Source organism: Gymnoscopelus braueri, assembly GCF_963280865.1.
Source record: "Gymnoscopelus braueri genome assembly, chromosome: 1".
NCBI lineage: Eukaryota > Metazoa > Chordata > Actinopteri > Myctophiformes > Myctophidae > Gymnoscopelus > Gymnoscopelus braueri.
In genome coordinates this window covers 23615403-23640402 of record NC_137603.1, presented here as the reverse complement: position 1 = coordinate 23640402, position 25000 = coordinate 23615403, and the positions used below count along the sequence as shown (strand labels likewise).

The 25000-nt window shown below is 41.4% G+C and overlaps 1 protein-coding gene across 1 annotated transcript in view; it reads left to right on the top strand.

The window, feature by feature from the left end:
* Positions 1–863: 863 nt before the first annotated feature.
* The window catches only part of LOC308083361 (ras-specific guanine nucleotide-releasing factor 1-like), a gene marked incomplete at both ends in the record, with an annotated part of 46308 nt that continues 22171 nt past the window's right edge, over positions 864–25000 (top strand). Inside the window, 13 exons of the mRNA XM_080425660.1 lie at positions 864–1178; positions 10837–10943; positions 11232–11379; positions 13318–13410; positions 14025–14278; positions 14742–14821; positions 16661–16854; positions 17596–17705; positions 18756–18874; positions 19233–19393; positions 23331–23394; positions 23850–23992; positions 24779–24861. Of these exons, the coding sequence (XP_080281786.1) occupies positions 864–1178; positions 10837–10943; positions 11232–11379; positions 13318–13410; positions 14025–14278; positions 14742–14821; positions 16661–16854; positions 17596–17705; positions 18756–18874; positions 19233–19393; positions 23331–23394; positions 23850–23992; positions 24779–24861 (1871 nt within the window). The remainder of the gene's footprint in view (positions 1179–10836; positions 10944–11231; positions 11380–13317; positions 13411–14024; positions 14279–14741; positions 14822–16660; positions 16855–17595; positions 17706–18755; positions 18875–19232; positions 19394–23330; positions 23395–23849; positions 23993–24778; positions 24862–25000) is intronic.

Sequence of the window (25000 nt, the reverse complement as noted above, 5' to 3'; positions counted from 1 at the left end):
TGTCAATTAAGTATTCAATCAATCAATCAATCAATCAATCAATCAATCAATCAATCAATCAACCAGTGCTATAGGCCTACTTTTGGCTAAAATATTGTTTATTTTTTTCTCCCCAGATGCTGCTTGATGATTTGGAATCTCTCTGTTCAGGGGCGCGTCACGTGATTGCGCTTCCTCCAACCTGACTCCCTCTGCTCTACGTGCGTGCGCGCGCGCGAACACTTCAGTTCTCATGATGAGCATTTGGGGGGGGGGGGGGGGTCTCTCCCCTCCTCTTCCCTCCTCTCCTCTCCTCTCCTGAAGAGCGTCTTTTTCCAAGCAAGGCGTCGCGTCGGTCGGACTACAGCTTGTATAAGGATTTATTTGAGCGCTGTGGAATCTAAAACCACAAACATCACCAACAACAATATCAACAACAGCAACACTCCAGTTGTTGTTTTCTTTCTGTTTTGTTTTTGTTTTTTAGTTTTTTTTACCAGCACGGTTTGTAAGGCTCCGCGCGTGGCAGACGGAGCACAGAGGATAGAGGCAGGCAGGACAGGAGGCAGTTTAAACAAACCCTTCAACTATACTGTGCAGGAAAGCGGATCTTTTTCTAAAAGAAGAACGACCCCTCTTCATTGAGGGGAACCTTTTTTTTTTTTTCGTTTTATTGTATCCTAAAATATCAGATCTACAAGCTCACAACATGTCAACGCGACATGTTGTGAGCTTGTAGATCTGATATTTTGTTTTGCAAAGATATTCGGTGTGGACAGAAAACAAAAAGCAGATCAGAGTGAGTGAGTGGGGATATTGTTGTGGGGTGGGGGGAGAACGTTTTTTTTCCCCGCTTGTTTGTTTGCAGCCCCCCCCAAAAAAAGATGCAAAAAGGCATGCGACTCAACGACGGTCACGTCGCCTACCTGGCGCTGCTGGCCAAGAGAGACGGCACTCGGCGCGGCTGCCTGAGCAAGAAGAGCTCGGACAACCAGACAAAATGGCACGCCAAGTGGTTCTGCCTGCTGCAGAACATGCTCTTCTACTTCGAGAAGAACGACGTCTCCTCCAGCAGCTCGTCGCGTCCCTCCGGCCTCTACCTGTTGGAGGGCTGCGTCTGCGACCGGGCGCCCTCACCCAAGCCCCCGTCGTCGTCGCTCTCCTCCTCCTCCTCCGCCAAGGAATGCCTGGAGAAGCAGGTGAGCGAGGATGAGGACGGGTTGTTGTTATGGATCGATCAGATCACCCCCAACAGGGGGGCTATTGATCACGCACGCACGCACGCACGCACGCACGCACGCAGGCAGGCACGCACGCACGCACGCAAGCACACACACACACACACACACACACACACACACACACACACACACACACACACACACACACACACACACACACACACACACACACACACACACACACGCAGGACGCAGCATGCCCACGCAGTGCACGCACGCACGCACGAACACGCACCAAATGTATACAAATCTTTTGAAAATAGCAGATCTACAAGCTCACAATGAGTGGCACTGCGACGCATTGAAATGAGCTTGTAGACCTGCTCATTTCAAATGAAATGGCCGAAATGTATATAGGCTGAAGTGGTTAATGTGTCATTTGTGTTGATAATCTAAATCTGCAAAGTAACTAGTAACTAAAAATACCTCAAAATTGTAGGCTACAGTAGGCTACTTGAGTAAATGTACTTTCCACCCCACACACACACACACACACACACGAACGCACGCACGCACGGGCACACACACACACACACACACACACACACACATGCACTTGCACACACACACACACACACACACACACACACACACACACACACACACACACACACACACACACACACACACACACACACACACACACACACACACACACACACACACACACACCACACACCACACACATTGAGGGGGAGTGCGCTTTTCTCCAAACAGATCGAGATGCGCTCCTCTCCGCTATGAGGAAACCCCCCTCTGTTATATAACAATCTAATGTTATTTTTTTTTACACTGTAAAAATCGCAGTGAATTCCTCAAAGTGAGCGGGTCCATTTGGTTAAATGTGTACTCTCTCTAGTTATAAATGGATATCTGATGATTTGTTGCTAATTTGCGAGGAATCCCCTGTTAAAGAATCAAATGTTTTTACACTGTAAAAATACAGAATTTCTCAGTTTCCAAGTTTCTCGGTTTTTATCCCCTGTTATAGACCTACCTATATAAGAAATACATTTAAATAAGTTGTCTTTTGCTAAAAAAAACGACTCTTATTCTATAGGAGTGCTTAAGTCTCAGCATGATTACAGGCGCGCATTCATTATTATTATTATTATTATTATTATTATTACCCTTATTATTATTATTATTATTAGGCTATTATTATTATCCTACAGATATTGTCTCAGGCAGTGATGCTGGTATAGTTCACTTGATGTTATGTAATGGCATCGGCCTATGTTTGCCTCAGTTTGGCACCATATGTCACTATCATCCGCCACCTGCCTTAAAATGTTATTACATATTACATAATAAAAGTGCTAAAATAACAGTGGCTCAAAATGAATAGAGCATCAAATGCCACACGTTCAATGCATGATTCGTTATGAGAATTATATTCATCCTCACATTATTCAATCGAGGATTGAATGAATTGCCTTTATTTACGATTTAATGGAACATGTGTGGGTCATGTTATGAGGGCTGTCAACTTAACCACTTGAACCCCAGCATGGCTTATTCTGGGGGGAACATTCTCTGAAAAATATCAGATCTACAAGCTCACAACGTAGATCTGCGACACATTGTTTTTTTTTATTACATGGACACACATATGGACAGAAAAAAGCGGTCAGAGTGAGTACAGTTGTGTAACTCAAGTCGGGTTCTCTAAGACTAGAGGGTTTAAGTGGCTAAAACTGGATCCAAACTTTGCAGGTTGCCATCTTGCGGAGGAAAGCTGCCCGTTTCCCCCTCGCTTTGACGTATTGATTTAGTTCCTGCTGTTGATATTAATAGCATCCCTACCTTGGCAACTGCAGCTCCACAGTTTATAGCAGCTTGAAGGGTCGTTTGATAAGCTCTCAGTCATGATGGCCTTGTTAAGCACAGACTGTGCAACAAAAAAAAATGTCTAAAAGAATGTCTCACACAAGCTGTTACTGTACCACTGTAGGCCTATACTGTTTCTGGACAACTGTGTTGTGTCGCACATGGGGGGAAAGTCATCTGGAAAACAAATGGATTTGAACAGCACATTAAAATAGGGATTTTCAACCTTTTGAATTTCAAGGGCCACTGACCCCCCATTTGAATTACTATTTTTATTTTATTTTCCATTTCCAAAATCCATTTGGACCCCTGGTGGTCCCCGGACCTGACATTGAGAAAACTATAAAGAATGTCTCCAACAAGCCGTTAAGACATCCTTTATTCATTAGAATGCTTCTGTCTCTTGCCTGCTACTGTACTCATGTACTGTACAATTTCAAGGTACTTTTACTTTACTTGAGTATTTCCATTCCTTGAAACCTTATGCTTATACTCCACTACATCTCAGAGGCAAATATTGTGCTTATTACTCCACTGCAATGATTTGACAGCATTAGTTACTTTGCAGATTTAGATTATTAGCAATCAAATTATGAATCTAAAATCGACTACACGTTTTGCAAATAGCACATCTACAAGCTCACAATGCCTCACGTTGCAACACGTTGTGAGCTTATAGGTCGCTATTTTTGAAAAGCCGAAGTATAAAATAGGGCATAAAGTGGTTAATGATCAATAATTATAGTCCAATAACATGATATACTGTATATCAGGGGTCTTCAATGTTTTTCAGCCCAAGGACCCCTTAGCTGAGAGAGAGATGAAGCAGGGACCCCCACTACATATTGTATAGAATTGTGGTGCAGATTTAAAATGTTCATAGATTTCATAAATAGCTTCATAGACTTGTTTGACAGCACTTTTATCAATGTTGTATAAATGTATGTTTTAAAAACATTTAACCACTTAAAGCCTCAACACTAAACTTGACCTTTGGCTCTGTACTTGGCTTGCTCTTTTTTCCCTCAACACCAGTGGTTCCCAAACTGGGGTCAGATAGATAGATAAATACTATATAGATAGATAGATAGATAGATAGATAGATAGATAGATAGATAGATAGATGCTTTATTGACCTTGTGGAAATTCATTTTGTACCAAGCAGCCATCAGGATACAAAAAAAATCACAAAACATAAATACACAATACATAGACAGATCACACAATATATTTACAATACTACACAGCTCCTCTCTGGAAAATAGAAAAGGCTACCAGTCATAGTTTAAGACGCATCACATTACATGTTATGCACAGAACTGAGAAGGTGCCTGTTTGTGCGGAAGTCCTATACTTGTGGGGACAAATGATCTTGAAGCCCTAGCCTGCAACATAGGTACTATGTATCGTCGTCCTGATGGTAAAACATTGTATTCACTGTATAACGGGTGCGTTTTATCCCTAGCAATAGCTTTCCCCTTCCTAAGTACCCAGGTTTCATACATTGCTGCCATACTCTCAAGTCGTACCCCAGCTATCTTGCTGGATACATTGATGATTTTATGGAGTTTGTTTTTATTAGCCAATGATAATGAGCCATACAAACAAAACAAAAAGTCAATGCACTCTCCACGAAGGATGGAAGAGTAACATTAAACTTTTTCCCACGTTATACTGTCTCAGTCTGCGCATAAAATGCAGCCTCTGCTGACCTGTCTGGCATCAGTGTTGGAATTCCATGTCAGCTTGGAATCAATCTACTACCGAAGTACTTGTATTCCTCCACAGTCACAACCTCATCCCCATCAATGACTATTTGCTGGTGTGCATCATGAGCACTAGTCTAGTCCTAAAATATATATAAGTTAGTTTTCTTAATATTCAACTGAAGGAGGTTACTTCAGTCAGGACATCAGGACCCGCAAAGGGGGTCTCCAAATTGTTTTGGGGGGTCCCCAGATGATGATAGCTTAATGTGCAACATTGTATTCTCACTCAACAGTAAACTGGCCAAATTGTCAAATATTACCTAAGAAAGGGGCAAACATTGTGAAAATAGCCAATCTACAAGATCACAACGCTGCACAATGCGAGTCGTTGTGCGGTTGCGTGTGTGTGTGTGTGTGTGCATGCGTGTACATGCACACACACACACACACACACACACACACACACACACACACACACACACACACACACACACACACACACACACACACACACACACACACACACACACACACACATACATACACATGCGCCCAAATATGGAGTTTGTTGTCTAACCTCAATGTGTCCTCATGGCATCAGGCACAAACAAATCAGTCAGCTCCATATATGGGCATAAAATGGACAAGGACTGACAGATAGTAGGGTATAAGTGGGTAACCACTCCTCCTTTGTGTATCCTTTAGGGGTGTAACGATACGTTTTAACAACGATTCGATACGTATCACGATACTTGGTTGTCGATACGATACATGAACGATACAGGTTAATTTAAAACGATACGATACGTTTCGATTCAGCGATTTAGTCGATACGATACATGAACGATACAGGACAGGTTAATTTAGAACGATACGATTCGATTCAATGATTTAAAATCGATATAGTAACTATTTATTTACCCAAAAATTCTGTGTGAAAAATAAATACCTGGATACTGGATATAAACCCCTCTTTCTCTTTTCTTCTTCTTAAAAGTACTTAGTATTGATATAATTGATTATTTGCATTGCAGAACGATTCGATACGATTATTTGCATTGCAAAACGATTCGATACGATTCAAAGTCAAACGATACGATATTTAGCTGTTTGCATATCGATATAGTAGATCGTTGAAAATTCAAAACGATGCATCGATGCAGTTACTGTATCGTTACGGGCCTAGTATCCTTACATTTTGATGTCACACTGTTAACACATGTACCCATGTACACATGTCCACTGCTTCTGACACTGCGTGCGCACGTGTGTGCATGCGTGCGTACGCGTGTGTGTGTGCGCGCGTACGTGTGTGTGTGACGGGCAGAGACAATGCAGAGAATAGATGCCAAACCAACTGCCACCTAGCAGCACTACCATGCTTATTTTAGCCCATCTCTATCTCTCTTTCTCTTCACTCTCTTCATCTCTCTCTCTATCTCTCTCTATCTCTCTCTATCTCTCTATATCTCTCTCTTTCTTTCTCCCTCTCTCATTCTCTCCCTCTGTCATTGTATTCTTTGGAGTGCGCTATTTAAAAAAATAAAATAAGTTATATTTCTCCATTTAGAAAGAAAGCTACATTTAAAGCCCACAGTTACCATGGCAACTATTTGCATGTGAAAAAGTGTGTTTGAAGGGGTGGGGGGGTGGGGGGGGGGGGGTTTGGTGGAGAGACAGCGCGTTGCGGTGCAACCCGGGGCGGCATTGTGCTTCGCTTAGCAAATATACTGCAAAACCCTGTTCATATGTGATTTGTTGTCATCGAGGGGGGGAGGGTCAGCCTGCATCGACTACACCAGTGATTATCAATCTTTTTGTTAAGCACTTGAACCCCAGCATCCATATTCTGGGGGGAATATTAGCCAAAAATAGCCGATCTACAAGCTCACGATCGGCTATTTTTGGGAAAGAGATTTGTTGTAGAAAAAAAAAAAAAATCCAAGCACTATTGTATCTCAAGTCCGTTTCTCTAAAAAAAAAGGGGGTTTAAGTTGTTAATTTCAAGGACCCCAATTTGATACGCATTAGACCAGTGGTTCTCAAACATTTTCATGTCAATGTATTTCGCTGTCAATGTATTTCACCCCCATCTGAAATGATTTTGTGCAAGGGACCTCCAGAGGAGAAGATTTGTGTTTAAATTGCATTCCAATATTTTCAAGACGTTTCAAAATGTTTCAGAAATAGCAGATCTACAAGCTCACAACTTGTCGCGATGTCAAATGTTGTGGAGCTTGTAGATATTGTAGCCATTTTCGAATATCCAAAGTGTAGGGTTAAAGTAGTTAAATGAAGGGAAACTTTGACGATTTTGCACCCAAACCCTATTTCAATTAAGTGGAGGACATATTAAACGTGATGTTGGAGTGTGTTTTTCTGTGTTTTGATAGTTTTCATTGAGTGCCAGAATTATTTCTGGCACTCAATGAGCTATGCCAGAGATTTTTCTATTTATCTTAGATTTTCAAGTAGTCACAGAATTTTTATCTCCAGTATAATCGATCCCCTGATGGGTGCTAATCACTGAGGGTTGCACTGTGTGGTTTCACAAATGTCAACGAGGTCATCGCGACCTTGTTGACATTAATTGTCTGATGTTGAAAATAGCATGTCTGGGCCAAAAATGCATAGTAAAAAAAAGTGCTTAGGAGCCGAGATACAGCCTTTTTCAGTAATAAGTTAAACAAGGAGTGAATGGAGCAGCAAATCTTCAGATAGTTTTTTATTTTTTTATTTTTAATTATTTTTTCAAAAACACGTCAAACGTGTCATTGGCACGTTGCGCCATAGCGGTGAAACACGTCAATGGCACTCAATGAGTTAACATGACTGTGATATTTTTATCACAGTATTTCTTTTTAACATGACCGGCGACTGTGACATCATGGTACAGAATGTCAGTTCTTCCTGGACGATAGATTAAGGACGGGACGTGCGGTTGTTTTACGATTTCTTGTTTTTTGATGTGCACAGTACGTGGTTCTATTGAACTATAATGACAATAACATAAACTGATGGCTGTGGACAAAACACATCTTTGTTCTGAACCAATCTCATCCCAAGCTGCACACAAACTAACCATGTATCTTATTCCAGTGGAGTTCTGCTGAGTTCCAAGCTGCTGCGCAGCTGCCTCTTATGACCTCTCCCTTCCCAATATGGCACCCACAGATACATACGCCCCAGAATCCGACGCAGCGGCTACATTTTTATGTCTTTGATTGACACCTAAGAGCAGTCTTAACAAGGTGATTGACATCAGCTGGAGGAGAAAGTCTGACTGGATCTACAGGAACCATGGGCTGTATGTAGTCCATTGTTGTAGTCCAGGAAGAACTGACATTCTGTTCGATCATGTCACTGTCACCGAAATCATGTTCAAAATATCAAAACACAAAACAGATATTTATTATGTCCTCAACTTCATCAAAATAGGGTTTGGGTGCAAAATCTGGTTGCCCTTTAACTAAGACCAACCTCAGACCACGTGTTGAGAACCCAGAGGGCAAAACATGTTTTGGTTTGTGGCAATCAGTACAAATGGAAAAATGCTTGACTGGGAGGGATATGTGGTCTCGATCGCTGACGGATAATGTCTCCATGGTAAAATAAATTAATGAATTAATAAAAACCTACCGCCACGGCAGTGTGCTAAATATAGCCGCCTAAAAGGCTTGACACGCCAGCTCACAGGAAGTGCGAGAGCCGGGAAGCAAATTTTATTGACAAAGAAAGCCCCCCCGCACTGCCGACGATGCCGCGGCTCATCAGGAAATATGGAACATTACTCCTCTGCTTCACACATGATTTGCTGTCGGCATTTGGAAGAGGGATAAAAATCCAATATATTGGATTTGTGAGGGTCTATTTAAAATCCATCAGTGTTACGTAATATGATGCTTTTTCTACCTGCTGTACCTACCAACCTACCTACAGTATTACTGTACCTGCCTACCTACAACCAGTGGTGAACAAAGTACTCAACCCCAGTACTTGAGTCAAAGTATAGATACTCAGACATTACTCAACTATACATGAAAGTTCCTCTGTCATATTTGTACTTGAGTAAAATAACTGGAGTAATTGCTTTTCTAAATACTAAGTAGCCTTTTCAAATAAAAAAAAACAATTACAATTTAAATTCTATTGGATGTAAAAAAAAAAAAAAAAAAGCAGATTTACAAGCCCACAATGCTGCTATTTTCATGATATTTTAAATAGGGCATAAGTGATCATAACATACTTTTCCCCTTCCTGGAAATGTAGTACAAAATTTGTCTTTGAAATGTAGTGAAGTGAAAGTCTATCTGAAAATTCGAATCCTCAAGTACATAAAATCTACTTGAGTACAGAAAATGTACTTGAGTACAGTACTCAAGTATATGTACTTACTGTCCACCACTGCAACCTACCTACCTGCCTGCCTGCCTGCCTGCCTGCCTGCCTGCCTGCATGCCTGCCTGCCTGCCTGCCTGCATGCCTGCATGCCTGCCTGCCTGTCATGCCTGCATGCCTGCCTGCCTGCCTGCCTGCTTTGAGTGACTTCACATATTTACTGATCATTATATCTAGTCTGTTTTGCCTTTTTGTTTTGTTTTAGTGATATAGTGCGATTGTGAGTAGTTTTTATTGCTGTTTTTGTGTGGACTCCAGTAATACTAGTGACCACTTTGTGGAGGCTAATGGAGATCCAAATAAAAAATGATAATACCTACCGACCTACTAACCTACCGACAAAGAAGCCGGGCTGTGCTATTTATTTATTGCGGTTGACCGGCCCTTTTTTTTATTTTGGCCACATAATTGCCAAGACTTTACCGTTCATTTGGTACGGTTAATTGGTGAGAGTGGTGTTCATTTATCTAAGTTTTTGAGAGGGTAAGAATGGAACCAAATCCATTTGGTTCGCACCTTCTCAGAGTTAAATTAACACTCAGGATTCTGCCCTGATCCAGAGATGAGTTGCCAGGTTACAGACAGGATGTGCAGATGTTATAATGAATCTCCAAGGATCCGTCTCTGTCTGTCTCTCTGTCTGTCTGTCTCTGTCTGTCTCATTGTCTGTCTGTCTCTGTCTGTCTCTGTCTGTCTCTCTCTTTCTGTCTGTCTCTCTTTCCACGTAGCATTTTCATGCTTACTCTCAACTAATGTGATGCCCGACGGAATGCAGGCCCCTTTAGTTAATGCATTACCCGTTGTACCTGCTGTCAGAGTACTTGGTGCCTTGTATCCATTCTCATAGTACTTGGAGTCCAGTCTATGACATCACTATGACGTCATATTGATGACATCAGGGATCTCCATATGGGCATTTGCAGATTTACCAATATTTTTGGAGAACTACTGATCCGGCTGACTTCACACCAGGCACCGCACTCCCTCCTGTCCTCGGAAATACACACCCCGAGTTGGAGCTGCCACATTACTTCATGTAAACAACTTCACAGTGTCTTATATATACAGCAGTTTAGGTAGGAACAGTTCAAGCATATTAAAGTGCAAGAAAAGGACAGGAGAGGGAGGAGGTGTTAGGGATGGGGTGGTGGTGGGGGGGGGTAGCGTTTCCTTTTGTCTTGATTTATTTTTGTTCTTGTCAGATCGTTCATGTGCCTGATTGTTTGTGTCTGTCTGAGGCTAATCTTGTAAAACCGCTGGACCAAATTTCTTCACCTTATTGTTTGAGAATATTACTTCACCTTATGTTTGAGATTATTACTTCACCTTATTGTTTGAGAGTATTACTTCGCCTTATTGTTTGAGAGTATTACTTCACCTTATTGTTTGACAGTATTACTTCACCTTATTGTTTGACGTATGTTTATTTGTTTTTTTGGATCTCTATTAGCTACTACCTTAGCAGCTACAGCATTACTTCACCTTACTGTTTGACAGTATTACTTCACCTTATTGTTTGACAGTATTACTTCACATTATTGTTTGACACTGTTACTTCACATTATTGTTTGACTGTATTACTTCACCTTATTGTTTGACAGTATTACTTCACATTATTGTTTGACACTGTTACTTCACATTATTGTTTGACAGTATTACTTCACCTTATTGTTTGACAGTATTACTTCACCGTCACGTTTAACCATGACAACCAGAAGGCTCTTGAGCTGCGGACGGAGGACGTTAAGGACTGTGACGAGTGGGTGGCGGCCATCACACAGGCCAGGTATGTCATGTGACCTCTGACCAATCACCTCTTAAAGGGGCATTTAAAACACTTCTGGGGTCATTTTAATGTCTACTCAGGCTTCCTTTCTTAATCTCTGGGACCCCAATCTACACTGTAAATTCCTTATTTCATTCTCAGTAAGGGACTTAGAGAGAGAGTGTGTGTGAGTGTGTGTGTGTGTGTGTGTGTGTGTGTGTGTGTGTGTGTGTGTGTGCGTGTGCGTGTGCGTGTGCGTGTGCGTGCGTGCGTGCGTGCGTGCGTGCGTGCGTGCGTGCGTGCATGTAGTTATAGGAACCTGGCCACAGAGCATGAGGGCCTCATGCAGAAGTATCTCCATCTCCTCCAAATAGTGGAGACAGAGAAAACTGTTGCTAAGCAACTCCGTCAACAGATTGAGGATGGAGAGATCGAGATAGAAAGGCTAAAATCTGAGGTAAGTTGCCTTCAGAGGTATGGCGATTTTATGCTAACACGTGTGTGTGTGTGTGTGTGTGTGTGTGTGTGTGTGTGTGTGTGTGTGTGTGTGTGTGTGTGTGTGTGTGTGTGTGTGTGTGTGTGTGTGTGTGTGTGTGTGTGTGTGTGTGTGTGTGTGTGTGTGTGTGTGTGAATGGATGTGAAATACTGTACATTGTAAAGTGCTTTGGAGAAAGGCACTACATACAGTATAAATGCATTTACCATTCCATGATGGGAATGGCACGTTTTTGTATTTCAACAACAAGGCAATTCAATGTAAGTAAGCCTAGCCGAGCTATGTGGCCCATAGGGCAGGAGCATAGCTCCTGTTTCTGTAGCGTGAGGCAGCTTGATGTACAAGCACAACCCCTGGACATGAAGTACAAGTACACCCCCCGGACATGATGTACAAGAACACCCCCCGGACATGATGTACAAGAACACCCCCTGGACATGACGCTAGTATGTCGCCGGGACTTCCCCCCCGCAAGGTTAGGAAACACAGTTAACAACTCATTCACTGCCAGGCTTATTTCAAGCTTGTTGATCCCTGTGCCACAGGCTACAATGGTAGGAAAAATTTGATTTTTTTTCTCCGTTAATTTTTTAGTGGATGGAGCATTAACTTTTTGAAAATCGTTTTCTCCTAGTTCCTTTGAGATAAAAAGAATAAAATATATATATATATATATATATATATATTTTGAAAAAATTTTTTTTTTAGGTGACGTCAAAAGAAAACGGCCGTCAAAAGTCGTCATTGGCACTCAATGAGTTAAGGACACAGACAAAAAAATACAATATAAAATGATATTTGAATACAATAAAAACAAAAGAAGTAAAAATGAAATAGAAAAATCACACCCAGTGTGAAGTGGGCAGTGTGGTCATCACAGTGGTCATCATAGTGATGGAAGCTCACTTCCAAAAAAAAATGATTTTTTGAAGTGCATAATCCTATTTATAGGTTATTAATGTCATCATGTGTCTCGCTAGCCAATCACAGTACAGCTAGGGGTGTACTAATGAGCCAATCACAATACAGCTAATGAGGTGTCCCAACCCCACTTATAGGGGCGGCTACACCGCCCAAAAATAAGATTACAATGCAGAGGAATAAGTAAATAAATAACTCTCAAAATAAATCTCAATGAAAGGCAGAGAGAGGGATGATCAAGCGTGATTCAGACTGTGTCGTACCATGGTGTCGTGTGACAAAAATAAACGATCTACAAGCGTGCAGACCTGCTATTTTCGGCACACAACGTGCGAGCGCCGGCGGCGGCTTCAGGACGACCTCGTTGAACACGTCTGAGTGTCTTCCCATTCTTATTTATTCAGTCCAGCTCAGATCAAACACACATCTCTTTATTGTGCTAATAGGCTGTTTCCATTTGAATCCATGTTTTCAATATGCATGAATCAGCTCCCATTGTACTCCATGCAGCAACCTTCACCTGAATATCGTCCCTGTGGGGCGGAAACCTTGTAGGTCCAAAACCTTTTTAATGATTATTTAACAATATATAAAATAGTGAAAATCTACAAGATTGTAGATCTGCTATTTTTACTTCTTTTGTATGACACTCTTGTATGATGAAGAACGTCATTAATTTACACAAAAAATATATACAAAAAATATAGAGCTCGCTTACGCCGCTTTTTCACTACATGGTCACTCGACTCTGCTTTTTCAGAATAGAGGCAAATGATCAATTTATATAGCGGCTTTTTTCAAGCACTTTACCATGTGCATTACACTCGCCCATGCATTCACACACCCACGGCGATGACGGAGGAAACCATGCCAAACTGCTCAGCGGGGGCAGTTCAGTGTCTTGCTCAAGGACACTTTACTGTCAGACTGACTGACTGACTGACTGAATGAAATAATTCTTGCTCTTTGTTGTGTCAGATTGCAGGACTGCTGAAGGACAATGAGAAGATCCAGTCCAGCCCGGAGGTCCCACCCAGTGATGACGACACAGAGATCAAGAAGATCAAAAAGGTCAGCTCCGCCAGCAGTGGAGAAGGGCTGAAACTATCCATTTTCTTCTTGGCGATTAGTCTATCGATTACTTTTTCGATTCATCGAATAGTTGAGAAGCAAAGACGTTTTTTTGAGAATTCATGTTTTTTATTTATCAAAGAATTGATGTAAAGAGTTTTACGGCAAAAGCATTGCGAAGATTTTTTGTCATTTGTATGTTTGTTTGCCTAAACAAAAGTTGTAAAAATAGACATAAGCCTATTTCTTTAAATACTTCGTGAAAATTTCAGATTTGTTTTAAACTCGATGTACAGTAACTCCGCTTTGAGCGCTGAATGTTAGACCCCGCCCACTCACTGTGTACAGTGCTGGAATGGGGATTCTGTCCCCTTGTTTCTCCAGTGTTTGTTTACATCAACCTCCCATAATTTGTATTTCACTGTATCTCGACGACACTGTAAACAAGGGCAACCGCAGTCCTTTCGAGAATAAATCGTCTTTGTCGGGTGGAAACCTCATTATGTCCAATACTTTTCAGGATTAAAATTCAAAAATGGCATAAGTAGCAGATCTACAAGCTCGAAACGCGGCGCTTCACTTTTGTGAATTGATCTGATCTGATTTGATCTCAGGTCCAGAGCTTTCTGCGCGGCTGGATCTGCCGCAGGAAATGGAAGACCATCATCCAGGACTACATCCGCTCGCCGCACGCCGAGAGCATGAGGAAGAGGAACCAGGTGGTGTTCAGCATGCTGGAGGCCGAGGCAGAGTACGTGCAGCAGCTGCACATCCTGGTCAACAACTTCCTGCGGCCGTTGCGCATGGCTGCCAGCTCCAAGAAACCTTCCATCACCCACGACGACGTCAGCAGCATCTTCCTCAACAGGTGACTGGCAACAGAAACACTATTTCCAAACATTACTTACTGCAGCCCAGAAGGTTAAATCCGTACTCCACTATAGGTTGAACACCTGTACTTCGGAATGAGCAATTAACCCTTTAAGACCGGGAATGCATCTTTGGCTGTATTCAAAAATAGCAGATCTACATGAGCTTTTAGATCTGCTATTTTAGAAAAATCGTGAAAATGTGTGCAAATCTGTGAATATATATATTATTAAAGCGAACATTTTTGACTCAAATCTTTGCTTCTGGGGATTCTACAAATGTCTTCTAAATCTCGTAACAGTTTTTTGAAAAAACATATGTTGCTATAATCAGTGGTTCCCAAACAATTTTTCGTGTCAATTTCTACATTGCAGTATTGATACTTTTACTTAGGCAAAGAAATGTAGTACTTTTTTCACCACTGATGGTTTGAGAGACATGACCACCTGTTTCTGTTGCAGTGAAACCATCATGTTCCTTCACCAGATCTTCTACCAGGGCCTGAAGGCCAGGATAGCCAGCTGGCCAACACTGGTGCTGGGTAAGACAGCTTAGAAACCTTAACCACTCAAACCCCATATTCTGTACATCACTGTTTCCCAAACAGCGGGACCCATGTTTGGGTCACGATTAAATATATATACCGTATATATATTTCAAAACTTGATTTTTTTTTGTACTTTTCATCAATTAACAACAATTCCAACATTTTTCAAAATTGTTTCATGAATGAAATAAAAAAAAAAATAATAATAATAATAATTTCCATAAATACATAAAAAAACAACATTTAAGAAGTAGTGAAAATAGCAGATCCACAAGCTCACAACACAGCGCAAAGTGACGCGTTGTAAGCTTTATCTGCTATTTTCACTATAGTTTGGGTCCCGGGCAAACATCAGTGTTTTCTCTTTTGAGTCGTGAGCTAAAAAGTTTGGGAACCACTGCTGTACAGTACTTTGTCGTATGTCAAACAGCGAAAATGGATCAGCTATTTTTGCCGTGTGACACTGTCATATGAGGAAGTATAAATCAGTCTTAAAGGGATATTTCACTTTCAAACAAATGTTGGGTCATTTTATCATCTACTCAGGCTTTTGGGTTGAGTTTTTAAGTTGCTTGATTCAGTATTTAGATATTTGATGTTCATTTTATCAGACACGCCCCCTTCCTATACAAACCCATTGTAACTTCAAACTCCACTTAACCATGTTAGATTCATCGGAAACACCCGTCCTTGGTTCTGAGGACTGATATTGTCCTTCTAATATGTGAGGAGACCGTGTTTTTTGATTAGTTTTTTCATTTATTTTCCAAATGTTTTTGGGGAAAATAAAAAAACTAAATACAACCATTTTTTAAAAAAATAAATAAATAAATGAAAAAAGTAATCAAAAAACACGGCCCCCTCACGTATTAGGAGGGCAGGGTGAGTCACCAGAACCAAGGACGGGTGTTTTAAGTTGTTACTACACCGTCGGGCATGTCCATATTTGGCCACAATCCACCCGCCAACGATTTGCGATGATGCCAGGGATCTCCATAGTGTACAGGCAAACCCACAGACAAAACATAGAACTTGAACTTTGTATAGTAGATATGGTTCAGGGATACGCTCGCTAATATGACAGCTATGAGCGTTGTAAGGCATTATTTGTAGCAGTGCTGCGTAATAATGTTGTGATTTGAGTCTCTCTGTCTTGACATGCATGAGCTACCTGATTGATTGATTGATTTTTCTTTATTAAAGTGTCATGCTTCCAAAGGAAGCCCAGCCCATATGGACTTACAGGACACTAGCATTTCATTTGACAAACGATGAACCGACATAATAATTCAAAAACAATAAACAAACAAATAACAAACTAAAACCCTCAAGCTTCCTGCCCATGGCAGATTACATAAATACAACTTAAAATACAACATTGGGTCATCTTAACAGAGGACCGGACAAGAACCTATTTGAAGAGATGAGATTGTCTTCTACTCCAGGCACTAGAAACAAAATGTGGCGTCTTAAATACCTCATAATTAAACAACCACTCCAACTTCTGGCCATCATCTTGCCAGAATAGATCAGGTTTTTGTTTTTGCATTACATCAAATAAAGGAACCCTCAAATCGTCATACAGAGTACAATAAAACATAAAATGGAATTCATTTTCGACATCTTTCAGGTCACATACATTGCATATCCTATTCTCTTCTGGCACAGCTGAGAACCGACCTACCTCAACAGCAAGAGGCAGGATACCAGCTCTCAGCTGAGCACACTGAGCACACTGAGCTACCATGCAAATATTGGGCCCAGTATGTATTTAATTAGCTTCCTGATTTATTTGTAATTGCTGTTTTTCCACCCTAATTCTACTCTCTGCAGCCGACCTGTTTGACATCTTGCTGCCCATGCTGAACATCTACCAGGAGTTTGTGAGGAACCACCAGTACAGCCTACAGATCCTGGCCCACTGCAAGCAGAACCGAGACTTTGACAAACTGCTCAAGCAGTACGAGGCCAAGCCTGACTGTGAGGAACGGACACTGGAGACCTTCCTCACCTACCCCATGTTCCAGGTAACAACATGCTTAATCTATTCTATCTTGAGTTAAAGGAGTCCATTATTCAACCATATCTTCAAATAATTGGTCCTCAGTAATGATCAGATGTCACAATTTCTGTCTAATCACCCCGTGTCTCAGAGGAGAGCTGTGGACAGTTCAGAAACCTGCCTACCAGTGACATCATCGGTAGGCAGGTTTGGTCATTTCAAACAATCTGAAATCCAAAAAAAACTTTGTTTTTATTGTTGTAAGAACAACTTGGAATCCTCATCAATGATGTTGGTAGGCACGTTTCTGAACTCTCCATAGGCAACCAATTAGACACAGAGTGAGTAGATGGAAATTGTGCCATCTTTCACTGCCTGAATTATTTCTGGCTGCGTTTGCCCACTGCCAGAGATTTTTCACTGAAAAAAAAAAGTACTCAGGAGCCGAGATACATAATTTTTTAGTTTTAAGTTAACAAGGAAGTGGATAGGAGTCTAGATCGTCGAAAAATCATATCTCCTTGGTATTTGGGTCAAAAAAATAAATAATAATAATAATAATAATAATAATAATTTTGAAACGAAACGAGTTAATTCGATCTAGGCAATCAAGCGATGGATTTGAAAAACGAGTTAATTCGATCTAGGCAATCAATGTGTTAAAATAAGCATTAGTGAGAACCAATTATTTGAAAATAAGTTTGAAGAATCTGTCTGTATCTCTCTCTCTCTCTCTTTCTCCCTTCGTTTGTGCTTTTTTTTTTAGATTCCTCGTTACATCTTGACGCTGCATGAGCTGCTTGCTCACACGCCCCATGAGCACGTAGAAAGAAACAGTCTGGAGTACGCCAAGGGCAAACTGGAGGAGCTGTCCAGGTAACCAATCAATTCTTCAATCAATCAACCAATTAATCAATCAACCCAAAACTATACACTATATACACAAATCCACGGAGCGCTGCCCTGCGCGCAGCCATTGCTGCGGTGTCAACGCTCCGCGGACGCGACACCGCAGAAATGGCCACCTACAGGCAGCTACAGGCAAGCGCGTCTGTGGATTCGTCTATACCCAAGATAAATCAATGTAGTGATGTACTATGCCGGGCCCAGAAAGTTTTCTTTCTTTCTTTCTTTCTTTCTTTCTTTCTTTCTTTCTTTCTTTCTTTTCTTTCCTACTTTCTTACTTTCTTACTTTCTTACTTTCTTTCTTTGAAACTTTTTTCCCCTGTTTTTCTTGAAATTTAGTCGTTATGTCAATTCCAATTCCCCCATGTAGTTCCATGTCACTGCATGTCTGGAGGAACATGCTATTTGTCTTAGTTCAGCTCCATACTGAGCAGGCTCCCAGACCAGCTTGTAGGTAATCTGAGTTCCCAGAAGTTTTTCGCCTCGCATACAAACGGGAGCGGCGAGGAACTTCTGGGCCAGAGCCCTGGTATTTGTGGGCGGGATGTAACTTACGCTCAGAATCTGAGCGGACACGTCACTTACCGGTCTGAGAGCTGTGCAACTCGTCTAAAAAGTCTGACGAGAGGCAAACAGCAGTACACAACAATGGCGGCCGCAATGTCTCAAGGGGAAATTGCTTCCCGTCGCTCCTATTTACATCTAACACCCACTGCATGTGGATCCCGCCCCCTTTTCTTCATTGGCTGTTGATTTGAATCAGAACTCAGTGGCCGCGCCCCTGTTGTTCAGGCTTTGAGCCGAAGCCTCCCAGACTAGCTTGTAGGAGGTGCTGATGCACTCACAGACACAGTTAGGAATGTATTTTATTTGTTATATCCTTTTGCTAATCTGCTCCTTTTTGGACAGGTCGTGTTTGTTAGTTGTTCCATGGCAATGGAGGTAACAAACAAACTGTTCTACATAACTTGTTGAGATACAAGATAAGTTAAGATAATTCCTAACGTCCTGAATTTTCAGAATTATGCACGACGAAGTGAGTGAGACGGAGAACATCCGGAAGAACCTGGCCATCGAACGGATGATCGTTGAGGGCTGCGAGGTGCTGCTGGACACCAGCCAGACCTTTGTGAGGCAAGGTAAGAAAAACTACAGATCGAACACACTTTTGGCAAAGACTAAAACTAAGGGCATTTAACCCATTAACACATTGATTGCCAAGATCGCATTGATGCGTTCTTTCAAATCCATCGCTTGATTGCCAAAATTCAAAAGATCGCGTATATGCGTTCTTTTGTCTTTTCATTGTTTAATCTGTGATCGCGCTGTTCTGTGAATTTTTCATCATCAGTTTCGCTTTCTGTTTACTTCACACTCACCGGCTTCCGGATTCATGACGCAGATTCCGTTTCCGGTTCTTTTTTAGGCATTTTAGGCTTTTAGGTTTTTCCCATTTTAGTTTCAGTTTGAGTAAACTAGAATAACCCTGGTGTGCAGGCTCTCTCATCCAGGTTCCTATGAGTGAGAAGGGGAAGATCACGCGAGGCCGGCTGGGCTCTCTGTCTCTGAAGAAGGAAGGAGAGAGACAGTGTTTCCTCTTCTCCAAACATCTCATCATCTGCACCAGGGGCTCTGGGGGGAAACTACACATTACCAAGGTACGCTGGGCTTCCTTTACTTTACTTTACTGTATTTGTTCATGCTCATCTTAAAATGGACCTACAGTACCTGCAGATTATACCAGTGTCAGCCTGAAATTCACATTTCATTTGAAATGTGAATTCCACGACCGGGATGGTCTACCAGGCTACCTCTCTTTCCCCCCCCCTTCTTCTTCTGCCCTTTCTCTTATGAAAATCACATAAACAATGGAGCTTGCACAATGGTCCATTCTGTAATGTGACAATAAAGTTGATTCTGATTCTGAACAGACTAAAATACAGAATCATTGGGTGTGTATACAGTATGTATCCTCCAAAGATGATGATACGATCTCCCACCATGCAACAGCACATATACGTACATAACTGAACACGGACCTTTCCCTTGTGTGTCGAATATAACTGGTCGAAGTGTCCTTGAGCAACACTTGACACTTGACACTTAACCACTAACTGCTCCACGCCACTCTGTGGGCAGTGATCAGCTGGGTTGAGCTGAAACTAAATCTCCCCCGTGGGAGCAAGTAGGTCTATGTTATTATAATTATTCCCCTTGGGCTCAACCATCTTCTAGGAGAAGGTCTCTGGATTGAATTCCCACAGATAATTTTAAGAACGAGTTGTATCCAAATATGTACAGTTCTCCATTGTAAGCAAAGGCTGAATGAAAACTGCATTGTTCTGGAAAAAGCTGTGCAAAAGATGTGTTCAGGCCTCTCCCCCAGCAACATCTATCAATGGGTCTGTTTTTTTAGCCTGGGATCCAGCCTGATTCACTATGTTCGGCTGATTCTTTTCTCACTTTGCTTCTCAGTCTGGAAAGGCTCCTATTTGACTCGTTTTGCAGAACTACACACTGGGACTACATATGTCACGTAGGCAACTTCGTTGCTGATTGGATGTTGTTCCAACGAATCATGAATCACAACGATCACACTGGTGTTTTTGTCCCACCCCGCACCACAGACCAATCAGAAGCCACAGGTCGTTTTCAGCCGTATGGCATGAATCAGAAGCCACTGGTCGCTTTCAGCCGTATGGCATGCCTCCCTTGGAGATAGGAGCCTTTCCAGAATGAGAAGCGAAGTGAGAAAAAAAAATCTGCCGAACGTAGTGAATCAGGCAGGATCCCAGGCTACTGTTTTTTAGGATCCTCAGAGGATCAGTGCCCAGATACAGTACCTGTCAAACTACTTCTCTAGAGTGAGTGATGCCCATGGGCTGAAACATGGGTAAAAATGCATTCCATTTAATTCCACCAAAATGTGGAATGACCTACCAAAAGACATGAAGGTTCTCGACTCCTTAACTCAAACTCAAAACTAACCTAAAATAATGTCTGTCCACAAAATACAAGAGAACATAGTTTAACATCTTGATAGTAGAATCATCTGCCCCCACCCCTCCTTTCTCTGTAAATATACCTTATGATTCTACTGAGCTTTATTCCAATATGTTTTGTATTGTATTGTATTGTATTGTATTGTATTGTATTGTATTGTATTGTATTGTATTGTATTGTATTGTATTGTATTGTATTGTATTGTATTGTATTGTATTGTATTGTATTGTATTGTTGTGGATAAAACACATTGTTGTGGATAAAGCAAGCCCATGGGGGGCTTGTTTTATCCGTTTAACATTACCTTTGACTGTACTTCCTGTACTGTTAATAATCGTGTTAATGTATTCACTCAATCAAAGCCAGCAGTTGGTCTCTGTGTCAAACACTCTGATGTTGTACTCCCTCTGATCCCCCTCGGCTGCCAAACACACACATCATTGTCCCGATGATGGTGGCAAGCTAACCTGATGAAACAGGTTGTGAAGTGCCTCTGGTGTTAATCCATTAAGACCAGGAACGCATCTGTGTCATTTTAAGATTTCTTTGGCTATTGAAAAATAGCAGATATACAAGCTCATAGCGCTATGAACTTGTAGATCTGCTATTTTTGAAAAATTGTGAAAGTTTGTGCAAATCATTGAATATGTATATTTTTTAAAGTCAAAATGTTCAACTCAAATCTTTGCTTCTGGAAAATATTTTGAGATGGTGGTCCACGGCCAAATACATATAATTTTTATTTGACATGAAAGTATTTGACATGAAAAAGTTTGAGCACCACTGATATTATAGCAACACACGTTCTTCAAAAAACTGTAGGATTTAGAGGACATTTGTAGAATACCCAGAAGCAAAGATTTGAGTTACATATGTTTGCTTTAAAAAAAACGAAAAGAAAAACCAAAGAAATCAAAAAAATTACACAGATGCGTTCCCGGTCTTAACACATCCACCGCCAGAGGTTAATCTCATAATGTACTCACCAGTGCCAAGGTGTTTTTGTTGTTTTTTTGTTTTTTTCATGTCGCCATAGATCTTGTTAAAATCCTTAAGATTGAGCCGTGAACGGTCTGTTTACATCCGCGAGATCTCCCTGTATCTCCCAGTGAAGACCGCATGTCAAACGGAGTTCCATGATTGTAGTTAGAGCGGATTACGTTAAACAGTGAAATGCGAGGAGAAAAAACTACAGGAAGAGAATTGAGTTTCAGTTTCGTCTGTAGAATGGGAGCGGGCGTGATCGTCGAAACCGGATCCCAAATAATTCTATTTCCTGTCATCAAACCGGAAACGGAAGTGGATCAAAAAAATTCCGAAAGTGCACCCGGACCGCGCATGCGCGAAAAGACCGCAGCCCGTAGGACTACGGGCTCGGCGCTTAACCGTTGGATTTAACGGACCGTAGAACTACGGGCCCGGCGGTAAAGGTGTTAATGGGTTAATTAAGGACCAGACCATTGTGGTCGTGTCCAACTGAGAGATGTCATTAGTGCATCAAGTCAGCTGCGGGTGTATCCTCCATGGACCCACGTGACTTTCCCCAAGACACAGACTGCCTCGCCTCTTGAACAGTCCCAGAAACCATGGGCTTTGCCTTGGACCATCTGTGGATGTCGACATTGAATGCATAAAGCATGTTGCAGAGCAGACTCAAATTGGCTTTTGTGATCCCTCTAGTGAGTTTTAAAAGGATTGCCATGGACACACTTCCCAGACATTGCTCCTCGTCACCTTCTTAAACTAATGGCCTAAGTCCTTTTTTGAGGAAAATTATATTTTTGTCTAAGTCAGCTCCCCATGACACTGGCCACGTCTGGTAAAATCGCCTATCTCCTAATTGAAAAGGATCATGCTGTTCCCTCCCCTTTTATTATAATGGCCTATCACCCTAGTAGTGTGACTTAGGCCAAAATAGGCAATTATTTTGGCCTAAGTCACATGGTTTTGTGAGTCTGGAAAAGATCTGTAAATCATTTGGCCTAAGTCAGGTTTAATCCTATTTAAACCTCATATGTTACATAGCTGACAGACAGTGTTATTTTTATGTTAATAGTCATAATTTGTTATAAGCGTTTTGGGTGAAATGATTAAGGAATATCATAGAGTTTTGTTTTGGATCAGTTCTTAATTTTTTCTGGAAAACTTAAAAAAAACGTACTTTAAGAAGGTGACGTCCTGCTTTGGTGTGTAGCAAATGTCTTTGCTCTTAGTTTTATATTGGTCACTTTGTAGATTCTCTTTTTATTTGTTATTTCCTTGAGCTTCCTAGGTACAGTAGTGGGTACGTTTTTTATGTCTGTCGTTGTTATTGTCCTGTATTTGTTGTTACTGCCAGAGCTGTGTAACATTTATGCCTCTTGGCCAGTTCACACTCGTAAAAGAGACTCCATTCAGATACACATTCAGCAGAACCTTTATCACACACACACACACACACACACACACACAGTAGATCAAACTGGATTTGTAAATATTGCTCTGTAAAAGAGTGGAGTCCTAAAGTGTGTGCTAAAAAAGGACAATATTTGTACTATCTCAGAGTTACACAGGATAACACATTTTGTGTCCTATGTTTGAACCCTTCTACAGAATGGAATGATATCTCTCATTGACTGTACACTGATGGAGGAGCCAGAGGGGACAGATGATGAGTGTAAGTTCTATGCACAAGGAGATAAAATGGCCGACACAAAGACAGGGACATTGGGCCCAATTCACTAAGCTGTTTACACAATTTTGAGTGTAAACAGCTTTATGGTCTTACATGGGGGCATGGAGCTATGCAAAGAATCTTCCATATGAACGCACCTCTGACCTTCAGGCAAAAATGAGGAACAACTGTGATCCGCACATATCAGGGATTTACACACGCCTTTGTGAATTGCACGTCGGTTTTTGCGTAGAGAAAATACACCCTCCTTTAGACATTTTATTTACACCCATATTTACACTGATATTTACGACCAGTTTAGTGAATCGGGCCCTTTTTTCTCTGTGTAGCGGTATGGCAGCAGCATTACAGTTTACTGTCAAACTAATTTATATTTAATTTTTCACCAAAAAATTTACATGTATGAAAATATAATAAATAAATAATGTGTGTTCCAGCCAAAGCAGCTCAGAGCGGTCAGGACACGGAGCACCTGGACTTCAAGGTGATGGTGGAACCTAAAGAGAGCCAGTCTTTCACCATCATCCTGGTGGCCTCCTCCAGACAGGAGAAGTCAGCCTGGACCAGTGACATCAGCCAGGTGTGTGGCACATTTTTTATACGCATTCTAAGCAATAAGCCATATGAGGCCACGCTTTACAGTGAGCAAGGAACAGCTAAGGTGTATTTTTAGTAGGCGTCTAACAGTTAATTGATTAGTCAATTATAAAAAAAAACCACTCAATACATTTTTTTAAATTCATTTTGTTTTATAGTACAGTAGCTAAAATAGCGAAAATGTTCTGATATTGACAACCATTGTATGGTAAGTATAACCATAAGTATAAAATAGGGATTAAGTGGTTAATCAGACTATAAAAAATGAAAAATAAAAGAATATATCTATATTTTTTTTAAACACATTTCATTATTCGATTAATCGAAAAATAATAATTGCTAAGGAAATAATCGATGGTTGCAGCTTAAAGCCCAATGCATAATACACCAGAATTAAGGCTACATGTGTTTGGTTCGGCTGGCCCAAAACTACCATATGACGGTCTCCTATTTGACTCGTTTTGCAGAACGGTCTCAGAAGTGTTCTTGCGTGTTCGGTGCAACACAAATTACGTTGTTTTGTGAGTAAGAACTCAAGTCATCTGCGAGATTGTGAACTAACTCACCTCCCTGTCCCTCTGTCCCTCTGTCCCTCTGTCCCTCTGTCCCTCTGTCCCTCTGTCTGTCCCTCTGTCTGTCCCTCTGTCTGTCTGTCTGTCTGTCTGTCTGTCTGTCTGTCTGTCTGTCTGTCTGTCTGTCTGTCTGTCTGTCTGTCTGTCTGTCTGTCTGTCTGTCTGTCTGTCTGTCTGTCTGTCTGTCTGCCTCACAGTGCATCGACAACATCCGCTGCAATGGCCTCATGATGAACGCCTTTGAGGAGAACAGTAAGGTCACCGTGCCGCAGATGATCAAGTGAGTCAGGCGCCACACAGGGTCGTGCATCACATCACATCACATCACACCACACACACATCGTCGCTGTCAGGCAGAAACCTTGCATGTCCAAAACGGTTACTTTTCAGTAAATGGAAGAAAAAAAACAGAAAGTCAC